Source organism: Petromyzon marinus, chromosome 64 (genome assembly GCF_048934315.1).
Source record: "Petromyzon marinus isolate PM22_M1 ecotype Great Lakes invasive population chromosome 64, UKy_Petmar_22M1.pri1.0, whole genome shotgun sequence".
NCBI classification, from domain to species: Eukaryota; Metazoa; Chordata; class Hyperoartia; order Petromyzontiformes; family Petromyzontidae; genus Petromyzon; species Petromyzon marinus.
In genome coordinates, this window is record NC_133730.1 from 14,696,662 (window position 1) to 14,715,480 (window position 18,819).

At 48.6% G+C, this 18,819-nt stretch overlaps 1 protein-coding gene across 1 annotated transcript; it reads right to left on the reverse strand.

Moving 5' to 3' along the window:
* Nucleotides 1-14,587: 14,587 nt before the first annotated feature.
* On the reverse strand, nt 14,588-17,838 carry LOC142906440 (uncharacterized). The gene has a single exon (XM_076054175.1). The coding sequence runs from the start codon at nt 17,828-17,830 to the stop codon at nt 15,710-15,712; it is 2,121 nt and encodes a 706-aa protein (XP_075910290.1). The 5' UTR covers nt 17,831-17,838; the 3' UTR covers nt 14,588-15,709.
* Nucleotides 17,839-18,819: the final 981 nt, after the last annotated feature.

An 18,819-nucleotide genomic window follows, 5' to 3' on the forward strand; every position in this document is an offset into this window, starting at 1 on the left:
TAATCGAACCAACCAAGCGGCTTTCCTTAAAACCCTCTGCTGCTAGACCACACAGATTTTATGGCTTACCAAAAATCCATAAAGAAGATACACCACTTCGTTCTATCATCTTCATCATTAACTCACCCACCCACAAACTGGCCCGATTTCTGTCTGAGACCTTACAACCATTCACTGGTAAGACCACCTCAGCTGTACTTAAATCAGCTCACTTGGTATCGTTAATTAAGGACATCTCACTATCTCCAGGTGATTTGCTTGTCACTTTCGATCTAGTATCGTTGTTTACCAAAGTTCCTGTGCCTGACACCATTACAATCATTGAAGATGTGGTCCAACAAGGATTGAATGCTGATGTACCGGCCCTGGTTAGACACTGCCCAACACTTACTTCACCTGGAATGGAACATTGTACAAACAAGTTGAAGCTACCCCAATGGATTCGCCCTTATCTCCAGTTGTAGCCAATGTTTTCATGGAAAAATGTTTTGAGACAGATGCCATCCAGGCATCCACCCTACGTCTTTGTCTAAGAGGTACATAGATGACACGTTCGTCATCTGGCCACATGGCCTACCAGATCTGGGCCAATTTTTCAACCACATCAATTCCATACACCCAGCGATCAGATACACGATGGAGATGGAAAAGGATGGCAAATTAACATTCTTGGATGTTTTAATCGTACAGAGACCAGATGGCTCAATGGTACACTCTGTCTACAGGAAAGCCACCCATATGAATGCCTAACAAAACCTGACTCCCACCACCATCCATCCCAGAAGAATTCTCTCATCATAACTCTACACCATAGAGCTCGATGTATTTCCGACCATCACCGCCTAGCCAGTGAACTGGAACACGTACACCAAGGCCTCAAGATGAATGGATATTTAGACTACACAATCCGAAAAGCTATCATCCCAACCATTGGGAAGGAACCATCTGAGGACCCAATCAAAACCATCACCTTGCCATACATAGCAGGGGTCACCAAAAATATTTCCAAAATCATGAGCAAACACAAGATCCAGGTTCGATTCAACACAGTACATAACATTTGTGATCTGATCCCATCTGTGAAGGATGTGATCCCTGACATGCAATACCCCGACGTCTAAAAACTAAGCTGCGTCTGCGGCAGTAGTTACATTGGGGAAACTAAGTGACATGTCTCGGACCGTGTTCGTGAACATAAGGCAGATCTGAAACACGGTAGGACCAATACCTCAGCCATGGCTGATCATTGTTTTAATGCTGTGGGCATACACGAAATTGATTTTTCCAAGACGAAGTTACTCTGCAAACCCACTGCTTATCAGCAAAGATTCGTTAATGAAGCCTTCCAGATGGGTTAACACAGACACAATTTCAACCGACTTTGGTACAAACTGAGCAATCATTGGAAGGACGTTATTAACCAGTTTAAGTCATGACGGGCCATGATGTTCCCAGCCTACCACCTTCTGATATTAGTTGTTTTTTTCGGCTCTCTGATTTTTTACATTAACAGATGTCATTTCTCACTAACACAGCTACCTCGTGTGCCATCCTCGAGGCTGCTGCTTCAGGATCTCCCATTAACATGCTAATCTCTCACATTAACATAGCCACCTTGGCGCACTCGCCGTGAAGGAGTCTCGGCGATCTTGCATTGACATGCTAATTTCTGCCTGGCAGCCCTGTGATTGGTGGAAAGCCCACCACCGCCGCGGTCGCTACCCACCACTTGCATTGGCATTGGCTGCTGACATTTGGGCCACGCCCTTTTCAAACCTTTATACCTTTATAAGCAGTTGTTTTTAGCAGCTAACCCCACTTTTCCTGATGACGACCGCTCGTGTTGCGATTGAAACGTCGTGATATTTTTATTATGTTTTCTTATTTTTTCTCTCTACGTGACTTTACCTAAAGACCCAAACAATATGAATTCCTGCAGTCATGAAAGCTTTGAATCAAGGTTGATTAAATGTCAAGTATTGGAGATTTAATTCTGATACAATTATGTTAGTTTTTATTGATTTTGGCGCAGTTTCAAATAATTATTTTTATATCAGTATTTACGTAACTACACTCGTTTACATTCGGCTGTACTCAGCTCACCATTCCTTTGAACTAATAAAAAACTTCTGCTTAACAATTATTAAACATCCTCAGTTGTGTGTCATTAGGTTCAGTATACAAACTGGACTAACAACATTTGGTTTTATGCAACAAAAACTTTATTTCAAAATGTATTTTTTAAAAAGTGTACTGACGAAAGCAACAAATTAAACGTTCTAAATTATATTGTACGTGTACTGCATACAATGTTAACAGTAAGAGCTCAAAGCAGGAACGTACATGTACACCAGATAACTATATTCGTGTGTAAACAATAAATTGCTTACAATATTGTACTTAATGTTGCCTGGTGAAATGAAACATTCTAAATCTAATGAGTCGCATTGTAAATAACATCCTACAGGCTGTTAATATTACTGTTTAGATACGACACATTACATGTCTTTAACATTCTCATGAAGACAAATTACAAAATGCATGACATTGTATCACACTGAATTCCAGCACGAATACTGTTAAATAGTTAGACTACTGGAATGGATGCTCCAGGCACCACTCTACGCGTGAGTGGTGCCAGTGGACTGAGAGGCCGTGCCAGGAGTCGCTGTCGCTGGCTGCTCAATGACCACCACCCTCTCGGCCGCTGCAGGGAGGGCGCGGCGCTGAGCCTTGAACTTCAGCTTCCCGTCTTCAGTCAAGCAGCAGCTCACGCTCTGCGGGTCCACGTCCCTGGGCAGCTGCGTCTCCCTGTGGAACTCCTGGCAGCTGTGGCTGTAGCTGCCGCTGCTGACTTCTCCGCTCTTCACCTCGCGCCGTCCGGCCACCACCAGCTTGTCTCCAGACACCTTCACGGCCAGGTCCTGTGGGGAGAAGTCCTGCACGTCCAGGGACGCGACAAACCCGCCTCCCTGCTCCTGTGGATCTTCAATCTGGAACCCACTGCTCACGGCCGGCTGCTGCAGCAGTGCGTCTCCGTGGCTGCCCGGGGCCCGCGTGTGGCTGCTGAGCTGATCGACTCCACGGAAGATTCTCTCCATCCTCTCGATCTCGCTCCTCATGTCTCGCTGCAGCTGCTGGAAGAGACTTTCACCGCGGGGGTTCCAGACCGGCCAGCCTGGACGTGCAGGACTTCTCCCCACAGGACCTGGCCGTGAAGGTGTCTGGAGACAAGCTGGTGGTGGCCGGACGGCGCGAGGTGAAGAGCGGAGAAGTCAGCAGCGGCAGCTACAGCCACAGCTGCCAAGAGTTCCACAGGGAGACGCAGCTGCTCAGGGACGTGGACCCGCAGAGCGTGAGCTGCTGCTTGACTGAAGACGGGAAGCTGAAGTTCAAGGCTCAGCGCCGCGCCCTCCCTGCAGCGGCCGAGAGGGTGGTGGTCATTGAGCAGCCAGCAACAGCGACTCCTGGCACGGCCTCTCAGTCCACTGGCACCACTCACGCGTAGAGTGGTGCCTGGAGCATCCATTCCAGTAGTCTAACTATTTAACAGTATTCGTGCTGGAATTCAGTGTGATACAATGTCATGCATTTTGTAATTTGTCTTCATGAGAATGTTAAAGACATGTAATGTGTCGTATCTAAACAGTAATATTAACAGCCTGTAGGATGTTATTTACAATGCGACTCATTAGATTTAGAATGTTTCATTTCACCGGGCAACATTAAGTACAATATTGTAAGCAATTTATTGTTTACACACGAATATAGTTATTTGGTGAACATGTACGTTCCTGCTTTGAGCTCTTACTGTTAACATTGTATGCAGTACACGTACAATATAATTTAGAACGTCAAATTTGTTGCTTTCGTCAGTACACTTTTTTAAAAATACATTTTGAAATAAAGTTTTTGTTGCATAAAACCAAATGTTGTTAGTCCAGTTTGTATACTGAACCTAATGACACACAACTGAGGATGTTTAATAATTGTTAAGCAGAAGTTTTTTATTAGTTCAAAGGAATGGTGAGCTGAGTACAGCCGAATGGAAATGAGTGTAGTTACGTAAATACTGATATAAAAATAATTATTATAAACTGCACCAAAATCAATAAAAACGAACATAATTGTATCAGAATTAAATCTCCAATACTTGCCATTTAATCAACCTTGACTTAAAGCGTTCATGTCTGCAGGAATTCATATTGTTTGGGTCTTTCGGTAAAGTCACGTAGAGAGAAAAAATAACCAAAAAAATAATAAAAATTTCACGACGTTTCAATCGCAACATGAGCGGTCGTCATCAGGAAAAGTGGGGTTAGCTGCTAAAGACAACTGCTTATAAAGCTTTGAAAAGGGCATAGCCCAAATGTCAGCAGCCAATGCCATTGCAAGTGGTGGGTAGCGACCGCGGCGGTGGTGGGCTTTCCACCAATCACAGGGCTGCCAGGCAGAAATTAGCATGTCAATGCAAGATCGCCGAGACTCCTTCACGGCGAGTGCGCCAAGGTGGCTATGTTAATGTGAGAGATTAGTATGTTAATGGGAGATCCTGAAGCAGCAGCCTCGAGGATGGCACACGAGGTAGCTGTGTTAGTGAGAAATGACATCTGTTAATGTAAAAAACTCAGAGAGCCGAAAAAAACAACTAATATTGGAAGGTGGTAGGCTGGGAACATAATGGCCCGTTATGACTTAAACTGGTTAACAATGTCCTTCCAATGATTGCTCAGTTTGTACCCATCTTCTCGGTTGAAATTGTGTCTGTGTTTACACATCTGCATTGCTTCATGAACGAATCTTTGCTGATAGGCAGTGGGTTTGCAGAGTACCTTCGTCTTGGAAAAATCAATTTCGTGTATGCCCACAGCATTAAAACAATGATCAGCCACGGCTGAGGTATTGGTCCTACCGTGTTTCAGATCTGGCTTATGTTCACGAACATAGTCCGAAACATGTCACTTAATTTCCCCAATGTAACTACTGCCGCAGACACAGCTTAGTTTTTAGACGCCGGGGTATTGCATGTCAGGGATCACATCCTTCACAGATGGGATCAGATCACAAATTGTATGTACTGTGTTGAATCGAACCTGGATCTTGTGTTTCCTCATGAGTTTAGAAATATTTTTGGTGACCCCTGCTATATATGGCAAGGTGATGGTTTTGATTGGTTCCTGAGATGGTTCTTTCCCAACAGTTGGGGTGATAGCTTTTCGGATTGTGTATTCTGAATATCCATTCATTTTGAGGGCTTGGTGTACGTGTTCCAGTTCACTGGCTAGGTGGTGATGGTCGGAAATACATCGAGCTCTATGGTGTAGAGTTTTGATGAGAGAATTCTTCTGGGATGGATGGTGGTGGGAGTCAGGTTTTATTAGGCATTCGTATGGGTGGCTTTCCTGTAGACAGATTGTCCCATTGAGCCATCTGGTCTCTGTACGATGAAAACATCCAAGAATGGTAATTTGCCATCCTTTTCCACCTCCATGGTGAATTTGATCGCTGGGTGTATGGAATTGATGTGGTTGAAGAATTGGCCCAAAGCTGGTAGGCCATGTGGCCAGATGAGGAACGTGTCATCTATGTACCTCTTAGACAAGGACGTAGGGTGGATGCCTGGATGGCATCTGTCTCAAAATATGTTTCCATTAAAAATTGGCTTCAACTGGAGATAAGGGCGAACCCATTGGGGTAGCTTCAACTTCTTTGTATAGTGTTCCATTCGAGGTGAAGTAAGTGTTGGTGAGGCAGTGTCCAACCAGGGCTGGTACATCAGCATTCAATCCTTGTTGGACCAAATCGTCAATGATTGCAATGGTGTAAGGCACAGGAACTTTAGTAAACAACGATACTAGATCGAAACTGACAAGCAAATCACCTGGAAATAGTGAGATGTCATTAATTAACGATACCAAGTGAGCTGATTTAAGTACAGCTGAGGTGGTCTTACCAGTGAATGGTTGTAAGGTCTGAGACAGAAATGGGGCCCGTTTGTAGGTGAGTGAGTCAATAATGAAGACGATAGGATGAAGGGGTGTATCTTCTTTATGATTTTTGGTAAGCCATAAAGTCTGGGTGGTCTAGCAGCAGAGGGTTTTAAGGAAAGCCGCTTGGTTGGTTCGATTAAAGATGTTGAATCAGTGATGATATTGTTGGTTTTTGTAACAAGGCGGTTGGTGGGATCTCTATTGATTTTGGTAAATCTACCATCATTCAGTAGGTCCTGAATTTTGTTATTGTATGTGTTTTTTTTTTTCCATGAGGACAGTGAAATTGCCCTTGTCGGCTGAGATGATGACGATGTCCTCTCTCTTTTTTAATTGAGAAAGCAAAAAACGCTCATCCTTACTGATGTTGCTAATAGGTGTCTTAGCGTTTTTGATTAATATGTGTCTTAGCGTTAATTAAGGACATCTTATGCTTGCTTGTTGATGTGCTTCACAGTGACGCTCGCTTCACCTGTTAGCGCTGTGAGCGCTGCTCCTTCCTCTGCCGATGTTCTGCCAGTGCAGCTACAGGAGCTGCTTTTATCGCCCTGGCAGTAGCTACGAGCAGATTCCAGGGGAGCCAGAAGCGTCCAGAATGACGCAGCTGCTCCCAGGGCTTCCCTCATCCACAGCAAATAGCAGTGACTCAAACCTGGGGTTCAGCTGTGTGACGTCTTCTCTAAACTAGCACATCAACAAGCATGGCCCTGAGTGTTTACTTTCCTGCGATGCACGTGAAGGAGAGGAACGTCTGGCCAGGCTGGCCGGTCTGGAACCCCCGCGGTGAAAGTCTCTTCCAGCAGCTGCAGCGAGACATGAGGAGCGAGATTGAGAGGATGGAGAGAATCTTCCGTGGAGTCGATCAGCTCAGCAGCCACACGCGGGCTCCGGGCAGCCTCGGAGACGCACTGCTGCAGCAGCCGGCCGTGAGCAGTGGGTTCCAGATTGAAGATCCACAGGAGCAGGGAGGCGGGTTTGTCGCGTCCCTGGACGTGCAGGACTTCTCCCCACAGGACCTGGCCGTGAAGGTGTCTGGAGACAAGCTGGTGGTGGCCGGACGGCGCGAGGTGAAGAGCGGAGAAGTCAGCAGCGGCAGCTACAGCCACAGCTGCCAGGAGTTCCACAGGGAGACGCAGCTGCCCAGGGACGTGGACCCGCAGAGCGTGAGCTGCTGCTTGACTGAAGACGGGAAGCTGAAGTTCAAGGCTCAGCGCCGCGCCCTCCCTGCAGCGGCCGAGAGGGTGGTGGTCATTGAGCAGCCAGCGACAGCGACTCCTGGCACGGCCTCTCAGTCCACTGGCACCACTCACGCGTAGAGTGGCGCCTGGAGCATCCATTCCAGCAACCTGCTTCATTGATGTTTTAATTGTATGGATATTTTGTTTAATCAGTTTCTTCTATCCACGATATGTTCACTAATATGTACGTGTTTCAGCGTTTGCAATTAACTTAATTTGATTACGTGTATCGCTGTACAGGATTGCTAAATTGTTTCGCGTCGTTTTAATTTGCCATTACACTTTAATATATTGCAATAAGATAATGCTAAATGTGTTATTCAAGTATTTTTCATCAACGCTGCTATAGCAATGTAAGTCATACTACTATTACAATAATCTATGCCTCGAGTTTCCTTACTGGCTGGGTTTCTCTCCACCACAACATTAACTCTGTTAGTGGGTTCCAGCTGTTTCCACCGAAACTAGCTGGGTTACTGGCTACACGGATTTTTCCGTTTACAGTAACAAATAAACATTACACATACATGCAGGCATCGACTTACGAACACTCGACTTACGAATTTCCGCACTTAGGAACCAGCTACCATGAAACATGTTTTAACATTGAGAATTACAACGCGAACTCGCACTTGCAAACTGAACCGAGGATCTATTCTTTTTTCAGCGGAGCGATCCTCCACGAGTTGTGTCATCCTCGCGCTTCCAGTGTTTGTGCTCGTGTGTGCGTGCGCGCACGTGTGTACATTATTGTGTTCCCACTTACAAACCGTTTGACTCACGAACGGGTCCCAGGAACTAATTGAGTTCATAAGTCGAGGACTGTCGGGATCGTTGTGTGAAACATAAAATACATACAAATTTATAAAAACATTTTATGTTCAAATACCTTGCATCCTGATGCTGGCTTGTCTTAAGGGGCGAAATGAGTCACCACAATTGCACACACACACACGGACAACAAACGCCACTAAGTGGCGGTGACGTTGCCACGGCACTTGTGCCAGGCTAAGTGCACTTTATGGCCACGTGATCACGGGTCAGATCCAGCTGCCATGGTTTGACTGAGATGAGTGGCAGATGTGTAAGCTGTGCCTCCCCTACTGTGCCAACTTGATGTGTTTTACCCGCCTGAGGCTCTGCTCGTTGTTGTGAGCGTCTCTCTGCTGCCCTCTGTTGTTGCTGGAGGGCGACTACCTCCAACTGCCCAGTATCGTCCATCATGAGTCTCCTCCACATAGGCCGCTCTTTACACTGCTGGTACCAGTCATTCGCAAGTCAATTCAGTTCCACATCCTCTTGTACCACATCATTTAATCTCTTCTCTAGCCCGTGCCGCGCCTGTTTAGACCCCTTTAATGTAGTGGTTAGGGAGGCGTGGTACATGACCCAGCCAATGTAGCATTACCTGCTGGAGGCGCTTACCGATGGGACTTTGTCCAGATCTGTAAAGGATTGTGAGCTCACACAATCCAGCCTGGTTAAACACAGGATGGATCGTAGGAAGGCCATCCTGAATGTTTATTACCGGCGAAGATGTTCCATTAGGGGGGTCCACGTTTGGCAAGCATCGAGAAGGAAGGGCATGACCGTGGCCGAGAAGATCCGAAGACTGCTGTGGAGCGACAGATATCAGGTAGCTTCCACACAGCGTCATGCAACCGATGAAAAGATAATGCCGCTCGACTGATTCGGAGTGAGACCTCTTCTGTCAAACCGGAGTTGGTCATAAGCACACTATCCAGATGTGGAAAACCATCCAATTTACAACTGCCCCATTACCAATGGGGAGTTAAGGGGTGGAGGGTTTAATGCAGACATGGGCTGGGCTTTTTAATCCGGCCCCCCGAACTTGTCCAAATATTATTAAATTAAATTTTACCTTTCACCTGTAATGCCCTCATTTCCCCATTAGATGGAGCACTTTGACCGGGAATGTGGTAATTGGTTTGGGCGCAGGCCTCAGATGTTTTCATGATGTTTGATCAGTCACGTTACGACATGTTTTTGTATTGTTCATGTTCGTGCAATTTGTTAAATTGCCTTGCAAATAAATGCTTTGCTACCTGTTAAAGGCCAAATCCTTTCATGTAATGATTTTTACATGTCATTTATATTAGTTCACACAAACACTCCATCCATCTGTTCCTTGCCCGGCCCCTCTGTCAAATTTTAGAACCCATTGTGGCCCGCGAGTAAAAAAAATTGCCCACCCCTTGTTTAATGGCACAACATAGCGAGGCAGGTGCTTAGTTTTGGTGGGGCTGATGGTTAAGACCCCACCTCTTAGTGCAGGGGTGGGGAACCTTTTTTGTGCCAAGGGCCATTTGGATATTTATAACATCATTCGCGGGCCATACAAAATCATCAACTTAAAAATGAGCCTATTATATTTGGTCAAACATTTAGTTAACTCACCCCTAATGCGATGGCTGGAACTGCTTCTCTTTGGTGAGGCGTGTGGAGATATTAGCTGGCATTGATGATGTTAGCTGGTATTGATGATGTTGCTACTCGCAACTGCTTTTCCAGGTTTGCTCCAAGATTGATTGAATTTCGAGTCCCGCCTGCGGTTGCCTTGGCAGGGCCAGACCAAATGATTTCGCAGGCCTCATGGCCGGCCGGCCGGACGTTCCCCACCCCTGTCTAGTGGCACGCTCCAGGTCTAGATCATTCGCATACGTAACATGGATGACAAATCGGGAGCAAGCTCTCAAGCGCACCCGGGCATCAATCCGCCTCCCATTGTATCTATATCAGATATAGATTGCTCCGGTACGGACATGGAAGGTTTCTCGAACGACGTGGACCAAAAATATTTTAAACAGTGTACGGAGCCGGAGGACATTACTGTCGAATCCCAAGGTTAACGGGGAATAGCTTTGTCTTCCGGCCAAGTAGCTTTACTCGGCCCTGCTCAATATCATGGAAGTCCTTAATTATTGTGAGCAGAGAGTCAGAGACTCCGAAAGCATGAAGAACAACCCAGAGTCCAGACCTATTGATGGTATCATAGGCATTGACCAGGTCAATAAAGCAGAGCTGTAAGTCCTGTCGGAATTCAACACTCCTCTGCTGTAGCAAACGGAAGGAAGATGTGGCATCTGTGGCTGCCCTGGCCTGAAACCACAATGGGGCTCCCCAATCCTCTTCTCAGCATGCCTGGCAAGGTGATGTTGAATAATCCTTGCCAGGACTTTTTCTGGCACTCTAACACAGGCACAGACTCTAACCAAAACTATCGAATAATTACACGGTTTATTTAAAATTGCACTTTCAATTAATGTGCCTATTAATGTCATTATTTCGGCAAAAAATGTTTTTATCTTAAACTAGTGCAATGAAAAAAATACCCTTTATTGTAAAATTTGCAAAATAAAGACGATATAATTCCTGTACTGTTTTAGTTTATCTTTCTGAATACACATTTAATGAAAATGTGTTTTAGTGAATGGTTGTTTTTGAAGGTGATATCGTGTAAATGTTTTCCAAAGCTGCTTATGCAGCCGTCACCATCTCCAGCCGTGATTTCTCCACTTCTGTCCGAAGCCATCACCATCTCTTGCGGATTTGCAATGCAAAAATCTGTCTGGCTACTGCCCACCGGTTGATTTATTCGATCCATCTTCGCAGTGGACGCTCTATTGGTTGTGTTCCCTCCTTTAGCTCCCATTCCCACGTTAGTCACGACCACTGGCCGTCATCTCTTCAAGTTGTGTGTCCTGCCTCACCCCACCTTTCTAAACTAAAATTATGCCTTTAATTTGCATATGATGTCCAATTGACGTGTCCGTCTTCCATTCTCAGTTTAATTCCTAGCATGTGCATCTCTATGCTTCCTTGTGCACTTCTCAACATTGGTTCCATTGTCTTCGTCAATGGCCATGTTTGTGATGCATCTGTTGTTGCAGGTCATATCCACTGATTAAAAAACGTTCTGCTTTAGGAAAATGGCTTTGTTACGTTTCATGATTTAAGTTCAGATTCCAATCAGCACTGTGCTCTGCCCTGATACGCCTCTCTTAATAATTTTCATCCCTCTCCCCCTTCAACAACCGCCCCACGTATAAATGCACTTCTATGTTTTCAAGTTGTGTCCCTGTTCTTTTTGTTCAATTTGTTATTCCCCCGCACCGCCAATAAGCATGGTTGCCCGCGTACGGTGCGAAAGAAGTTCAGCATGCAAACATACGCTGCGTTGAAAACTTACTCTACAGCATATTCACACTGGAGACGCAGGAGGGTGCTGCTATGAGATTGCCACATTTTTGACTGTAGACCAAGCCTGGACAGATTTCTCAGTCAGCACTCAGTCTAGAATTATCAGAACTACACAGTAAACGACACAATGCGGGTGCTATATCTCGTAAGAATGAATACCCACCACCTAAACACAAATGGTAATTCCTGGACAGGTGACAACTCTAGCCATGCCCATGAAAAAATATATAGTGACTAACTTGGAGACGTAACTTCTTCGAGGCAATTCTTTAATTACACACCGAGCATACTGTTACACACTCTCTGCTGTAATACAACGCTCTGTCCCTCGCTTAAACGCAACTCTCACTCGTGGCTAGCCTACAACACAACGCTCGCCATCTGACACTGACGGCGCTGAACTAAGACAGGCAACTACTGCTAGCAGCACAATTATCAAGTGGATGACGACAGCGGCGAAGGCGACAATCTTCAACAGCAACGACGACGACGACGACGGCGATCCCACTCCAAACGATGGCCCTCATCCCCTGCTCGGGGTCCCCTTTAATCCTCTTAGCGCGGCCTCGCTCCCCTCCGGCCACGCTCCCCTTCTAGAATCTACTAGCAGGATCTCGACGTGTCCTACCCGAGATCCTTCTCAGGTCTATCACGTGGTCTGCTGTCAATCAGGGCTGCTTCACTCTGCAGATCCCCTTCCCTGCCAGCAGCCAGCGCTATGCTACGTAGTGACCAATTCTATGTGACTACACATACACAACATCCTGACCATCACTCGCCTATGCGGATGATAAAATATCAAGCATTGTAGATTTAATTCTGATCTACTGTTGTTCGTTTTGATTGATTTTGGCACAGTTTAAAATATATATTTTAATATCAGTACCAGCGGGAAGTACCCAGCATTTCCCGGGGCAAAAATATATTTACAAACTTGTCTTCTCTTAAAAACATAACATATACATACACAAACACTAAGCTATTGTGCCCATTTGTCCGTCAACAAAATTATAGGAGCGACACTAGAAAAACGGCGTATTCTATTATTTAATTTTTTTTCTGTCAACGTGACTTAACCGAAAAAACCAAAGAGTAATTCCTGCAGTCACGAAAACTTTGAATCTAGTTTTAGCGTGTTAATGTTAAATAAACGTGTTGTCTCCTATAGAAGCCTGAGTCTCCATTTGAGCCCACTACAACTGGTGTTGGAAGTGGCCAAACGTTAGTTAATTAACTATAGATTATGGAGACTAGGCGAACAATACGTACCAGGTCTCCAGATGAAGAGGACGACGACCCACTGGCCCCGGGGATGTCGGCGCAATCCCCCAGCCCCCACTGGGGGCCTGGGGTGTCCACCTCCGGTTCCAAACCGCCCTCCAAATTGCCTTACCTACGAGTCCTACTTGGTACAGGCCGGACCCGCTATTGCCGCCTGTTGGGCCCTGACTGCAGCTACATATTTTCCAGTAGTGGTGGCGGCGTATTACGCCTGACAATTACCCACCACATTAAGAAGCACGATGGTAGCTTGCAGTTGTGTGTCGACTTTAGGAAGCTTCATAAGATATCGGTGGCTGACGCGTATCCTCTCCCTCGGATGGACGATTCCCTGGACGCTCTGGCGGGAGCACAGAACTTCTCCACCCTTGATCTCCTGTCCGGATTTTGGCATTTGCCACTAAATGAGGCCTCTAAACCCAAACGGCTTTTCGAACACCTCAAGGCCTGTTTGAATTAAATCAGCTTCCCATGGGACTCCACGCAGCACCGGCTACGTTCCAATGACTGATGGAGCTGGTGCTGGCTGGACTTCAATGGGACTCATGCTTACAATACCTCGACGATGTCATCGTCTTCAGCCGTACGTTCAAAGAACATCTTGATTGGTTACGCGCTGTCTTTCTTAAAATGCGAGCGGCCCATCTCAAATTCAAGCCGCAGAAGTGTTACCCCCTTCAGAAATCCGTGCGGTATCTCGGTCATATTGTCAGTAAATCGGGCATTGCGATAGATCCCGACAAAACCACGTGTGTTCGGACGTGGCCGACCCCCACGTTGATGATGCAGGTGCAGAGTTTTATTGGTTTTGCGTCTTATTATCGCCGGTTTGTCACTGGGTTCGCTACCTTCGCAAAACCTCTCCACGCCTTGACGGTTATGGGTCAGAGGTTTCATTGGGGGGAGGAGGAAGCCGCATTTGTTGCGCTTCGCAATTCCCCTCCGCTACTCTGACTTTGCCATGCCGTGCGTCCTTGATACTGACGCAACCAACACCAGCATTGGCGCGGTTCTGTCCCAGGTTGTCAACGGGGTGGAGTGTGTTGTTGCATACGGCAGCAGAGTGCTGTCGCCAGCCGAACAGCGTTACTGTGTCACGCGCCGGGAACTATTCAAGTCTCCCGCATTAACGAGTTGATTGCTCTGGACATCCCTGGTTCGGTTCCCGTCACCCCTCGTGGGAATAAATATTTGTTGGTTGGCGTCGAATATTTATCGCGCTGGCCGATGGCCTGGCAGCTATGGATGGGAGCCATCCGGTAGTGCCACCTAGGCACATGCCATGGTATAATGGTGAGCACACAGGACTTGTAATCAATACAGAGGTACTATGTACAGGGGCGGCAAGCAGCTAAAAAATGGTGCACGTTTATTATAAATACGACATTCTCAAATGGTTTCGAAATTAAGTGTCTTATCAGCAGAATCGTGCAGAGTTTCTGCCGAACATACACAGCATTAGTTCCTAACACACTTTGGCAGAGTTGGTGTCACTGCCTGGGAAAGGAACATTAATGGTGATTTTGTGGAAAGTCAGGTGAAATGGGTGGTTGGTCAGACTGACCAGCACCCTGTGCTGTGTGGATCGCTCGTGGTTCTGGCCACCAATCGCCAAGCAAATTGGTTGCAGGGACTTCCACGTGTAGAGTGACTTCAGTTGTGTGCAACCGAGTTGCGCAACTGCTTGCACCGGCTGTGGCCGTGTGCGGAAAGCTAACTCGGGTCAAACCTGGGTTTCGAAGCGCGGTGTAGCGTTAACCATGACACTACCGCTCCACACAATCACACACACGCGAAGATCGACACCAAATACGTGCTCTGTTGCACCGCACAGCAACTCACACGCACACTGCAGTGTCCAATAACAACACAAATGTATTAATCATGACAACCACCTGCTCTGCCACTCAAAGCAATGTCCATCACATGGCCATCAACGCGACACATATAGTTCATCACGGTCACCCGACCAGCAGGAGTCACGTGTGTGAGCAGTCCGTGAATGTCGCCGGGCTATGGTGATGCAGTGGTGTGGGTTGGACAAGGGGCGGATGATGATGTCTGTCATGGAAATCTGTGGAGCGGCACGGAACAAAAGTGGGACGGGTGGCCCAGTGTGGAGCAGGAGCCGCTCGGCTGGGACGAAGGTGGGGAGGAATCCACTGATCCGGTGGAGGCGTGGGGAGGAGGGCGGGACGCCGCGTGAAGCGCGACTCGTGGGAGTGGTGCCAGGCAGAAGGGGCACCTGGGACTCCGTACGCGGGACCCCGGCCGTTGCACCTGGGCTGGGGGGGGATCCGCTGCCCTGCAGGTGGAGCGAGGCCGGGGGGAAGGTGCTCTCGGTCCGGGTGGATGGGACGAATCAATGCGGATGGAGTTGAGGATTCGAGAGGAGGTTTGCGGAGGCGGGGAGGAAGGCGGCTGTTGCGGGACTTGCGGTAACGCTGCCGTGAAGAATAGGGAGCAAAAGACTCGTGTGCCGGGCCCGGTCTGGTATCACGGTGGCGTGGAAGAACCCAGGGCTCTGGTGGAGGTGGAGGCAGGTGGAAAGCAGGGAGCTCCCAATCCTGGGGTTTAGCTTGATTACTCATGGGTGGAGGTGATGGTGCGAGTGGCGGTGGTGGCGATAGTGGCAGTGGAAGCGATGGCAGAAGTGGAGGTTGAGGCAATGGCAGGAGTGAAGGTGGAGTCGATGTCAGCAGTGGGGGTAGAGTTGATATCAGTGGTGGAGGCAATGGCCTGAGTAGAGATGGAGGCGATGGCAGCAGTGGAGTTGAGGATTCGAGAGGAGGTTTGCGGAGGCGGGGAGGAAGGCGGCTGTTGCGGGACTTGCGGTAACGCTGCCGTGAAGAACAGGGAGCAAAAGACTCGTGTGCCGGGCCCGGTCTGGTATCACGGTGGGGTGGAGGAGCCCAGGGCTCTGGTGGAGGTGGAGGCAGGTGGAAAGCAGGGAGCTCCCAATCCTGGGGGTTAGCTTGATTACTCATGGGTGGAGGTGATGGTGCGAGTGGCGGTGGTGGCGATAGTGGCAGTGGAGGCGATGGCAGAAGTGAAGGTTGAGGCAATGGCAGGAGTGAAGGTGGAGTCGATGTCAGCAGTGGGGGTAGAGTTGATATCAGTGGTGGAGGCAATGGCCTGAGTAGAGATGGAGGCGATGGCAGCAGTGGAGCCGATGGCCCGATTGGAGGTGTAGGCGATGGCAGCAGTGGGGGCGATGTCCTGAGTAGAGATGGAGGCGATGGCCTGAGTAGAGGTAGAGGCGATGGCCTGAGTAGAGGTGGAGGCGATGGCCTGAGTTGAGGTGGAGACGATGGCCTGAGTAGAGGTGGAGGCGATGGCCCGAGTAGAGGTGGAGGCGATGGCCCGAGTGGAGGTGGAGGCGATTGCCTGAGTGGAGATGGAGGCGATGGCCTGAGTAGAGGTGGAGGCGATGGCCCGAGTGGAGGTGGAGGCGATTGCCTGAGTAGAGGTGGAGACGATGGCCTGAGTAGAGGTGGAGGCGATGGCCTGAGTAGAGGTAGAGGCGATGGCCTGAGTTGAGGTGGAGACGATGGCATGAGTAGAGGTGGTAGCGATGGCCTGAGTAGAGATGGAGGCGATGGCCTGAGTAGAGGTGGAGGCGATGGCCTGAGTGGAGGTGGAGGCGATGGCCTGAGTTGAGGTTGAGACGATGGCATGAGTGGAGGTAGAGGCGATTGCCTGAGTGGAGGTGGAGGCGATGGCCTGAGTAGAGGTGGAGGCGATGGCCTGAGTGGAGGTGGAGGCGATGGCCTGAGTAGAGGTGGAGGCGATGGCCCGAGTGGAGGTGGAGAAGATGGCCCGAGTGGAGGTGGAGGCGATGGCCTGAGTGGAGGTGGAGGCGATGGAAGCAGTGGAGGTGGAGTTGATATCAGTGGGGGAGGCGATGGCCTGAGTAGAGATGGAGACGATGTCCTGAGTGGAGGTGGAGGCGATGGCCTGAGTAGAGGTGGAGGCGATGGCCTGAGTTGAGGTGGAGACGATGGCATGAGTAGAGGTGGAGGCGATGGCCTGAGTAGAGATGGAGGCGATGGCCTGAGTAGAGGTGGAGGCGATGGCCTGAGTAGAGGTGGAGGCGATGGCCCGAGTGGAGGTAGAGGCGATTGCCTGAGTGGAGGTGGAGGCGATGGCCTGAGTAGAGGTGGAGGCGATGGCCTGAGTGGAGGTGGAGGCGATGGCCTGAGTAGAGGTGGAGGCGATGGCCCGAGTGGAGGTGGAGAAGATGGCCCGAGTGGAGGTGGAGGCGATGGCCTGAGTGGAGGTGGAGGCGATGGAAGCAGTGGAGGTGGAGTTGATATCAGTGGGGGAGGCGATGGCCTGAGTAGAGATGGAGACGATGGCCTGAGTGGAGGTGGAGGCGATGGCCTGAGTAGAGGTGGAGGCGATGGCCTGAGTAGAGGTGGAGGCGATGGCCCGAGTGGAGGTGGAGGCGATGGCCCGAGTGGAGGTGGAGGCGATGGCCCGAGTGGAGGTGGAGGCGATGGAAGCATTGGAGGTGGAGTTGATATCAGTGGGGGAGGCGATGGCCTGAGTAGAGATGGAGGCGATGGCCTGAGTGGAGGTGGAGGCGATGGCAGCGGGGGAGGCGATGGCAGCGGTGGAGGCGATGGCCCGAGTAGAGATGGAGGCAATGGCCCGAGTGGAGGTGGAGGCGATGGCCCGAGTGGAGGTGGAGGCGATGGCCCGAGTGGAGGTGGAGGCGATGGCCCGAGTGGAGGTGGAGGCGATGGAAGCATTGGAGGTGGAGTTGATATCAGTGGGGGAGGCGATGGCCTGAGTAGAGATGGAGGCAATGGCCCGAGTGGAGGTGGAGGCGATGGCCCCAGTGGGAGCGATGGCCTGAGTGGAGCTGGATTCTTCAGGTGAGGAGCACAGCTCTGCTTGGTGCCGGGGCTGTTTCCCCTCCCCTGCGCCCGCCGCTTTCGTCTCCGCGCCGCGGCCATACGAGCCCAGGGACTCGGTGCTCGGCCGAGACCTCCACCTTTCTTTCTCTGCAGCGCCCGGGAAATCTTCCTCCTTCCGGTCCTCATCCTCATTCTCATCGCTCTCTGCAAAAGTTACGAAAAACATCAACGGCGTCATTAGCTGAATCTCCCTGCTCCGTGTCTGTGAGTGCGTTGTGACCCTGGGGACAGACTTGCGAGTTTGTTTTTTACGTTTTTGAGCCAGGAGGCCAGGATTGGGAAAAACTTGGGCCACTTTTTATCCAGGCAACTGGAGAGCAGCACAGACTAAGTCTTACTTACCAAACATTTAAACTAACAACAGCATACTCTTTGGTATCTTTCGGTAAAATCACGTAGATAGAAAAATAACTAATAAAGTGAAACCTTGGATTGCGAGCATAATTCCTTCCAGAAACGTGCTCTTAATTTAAAGCACTCGTATATCAAAGCGAATTTCCCCCATAAGAAATAATGGAAACTCAGATGATTCGTTCCACAAACCAAAAATACCGTATTCATATAAAAAATATTAATACAAAATACCTTTTTATATTTTTATTATTTAATATAAAGTAATCAAATTTATTAATTACATTTAATCGTGGCTGGTGTGAGGGAGACGAGATAGAGGATGGTTATTGTGTAGGACGACTTTCACTTGCAGTACAGTTACTAAAGAACAGTCACTACACATGGACACAAAATAAAAAAATGCTTTACGCACACACACGTATTCACAACACTACAGTACTGTAGTAAACAGTATACACGTGGTCACAACACTATAGTACTATAGTAAACAAGATAGGTTCGCACGGATGTTGACTATACGAGTGAGGCACACCGACTGAGACCGAGCATGGGAGACGATTACCCACAATCCCGCAGTATACACGTGGTCACAACACTATAGTACTATAGTAAACAGTATACACGTGGTCACAACACTATAGTACTGTAGTAAACAGTACACACGTGGTCACAACACTATAGTACTGTAGTAAACAGTATACACGTGGTCACAACACTATAGTACTATAGCAAATACAGTATTCACGTGGTCACAACAGTACAGTACTATAGTAAACAGTATACACGTGGTCACAACACTATAGTACTGTAGTA

Excerpts from the sequence above, each read along its gene's own strand:
- LOC142906440 (XM_076054175.1), bottom strand. The coding sequence starts at position 17,830 with ATGACGCCGTTGATGTTTTTCGTAACTTTTGCAGAGAGCGATGAGAAT.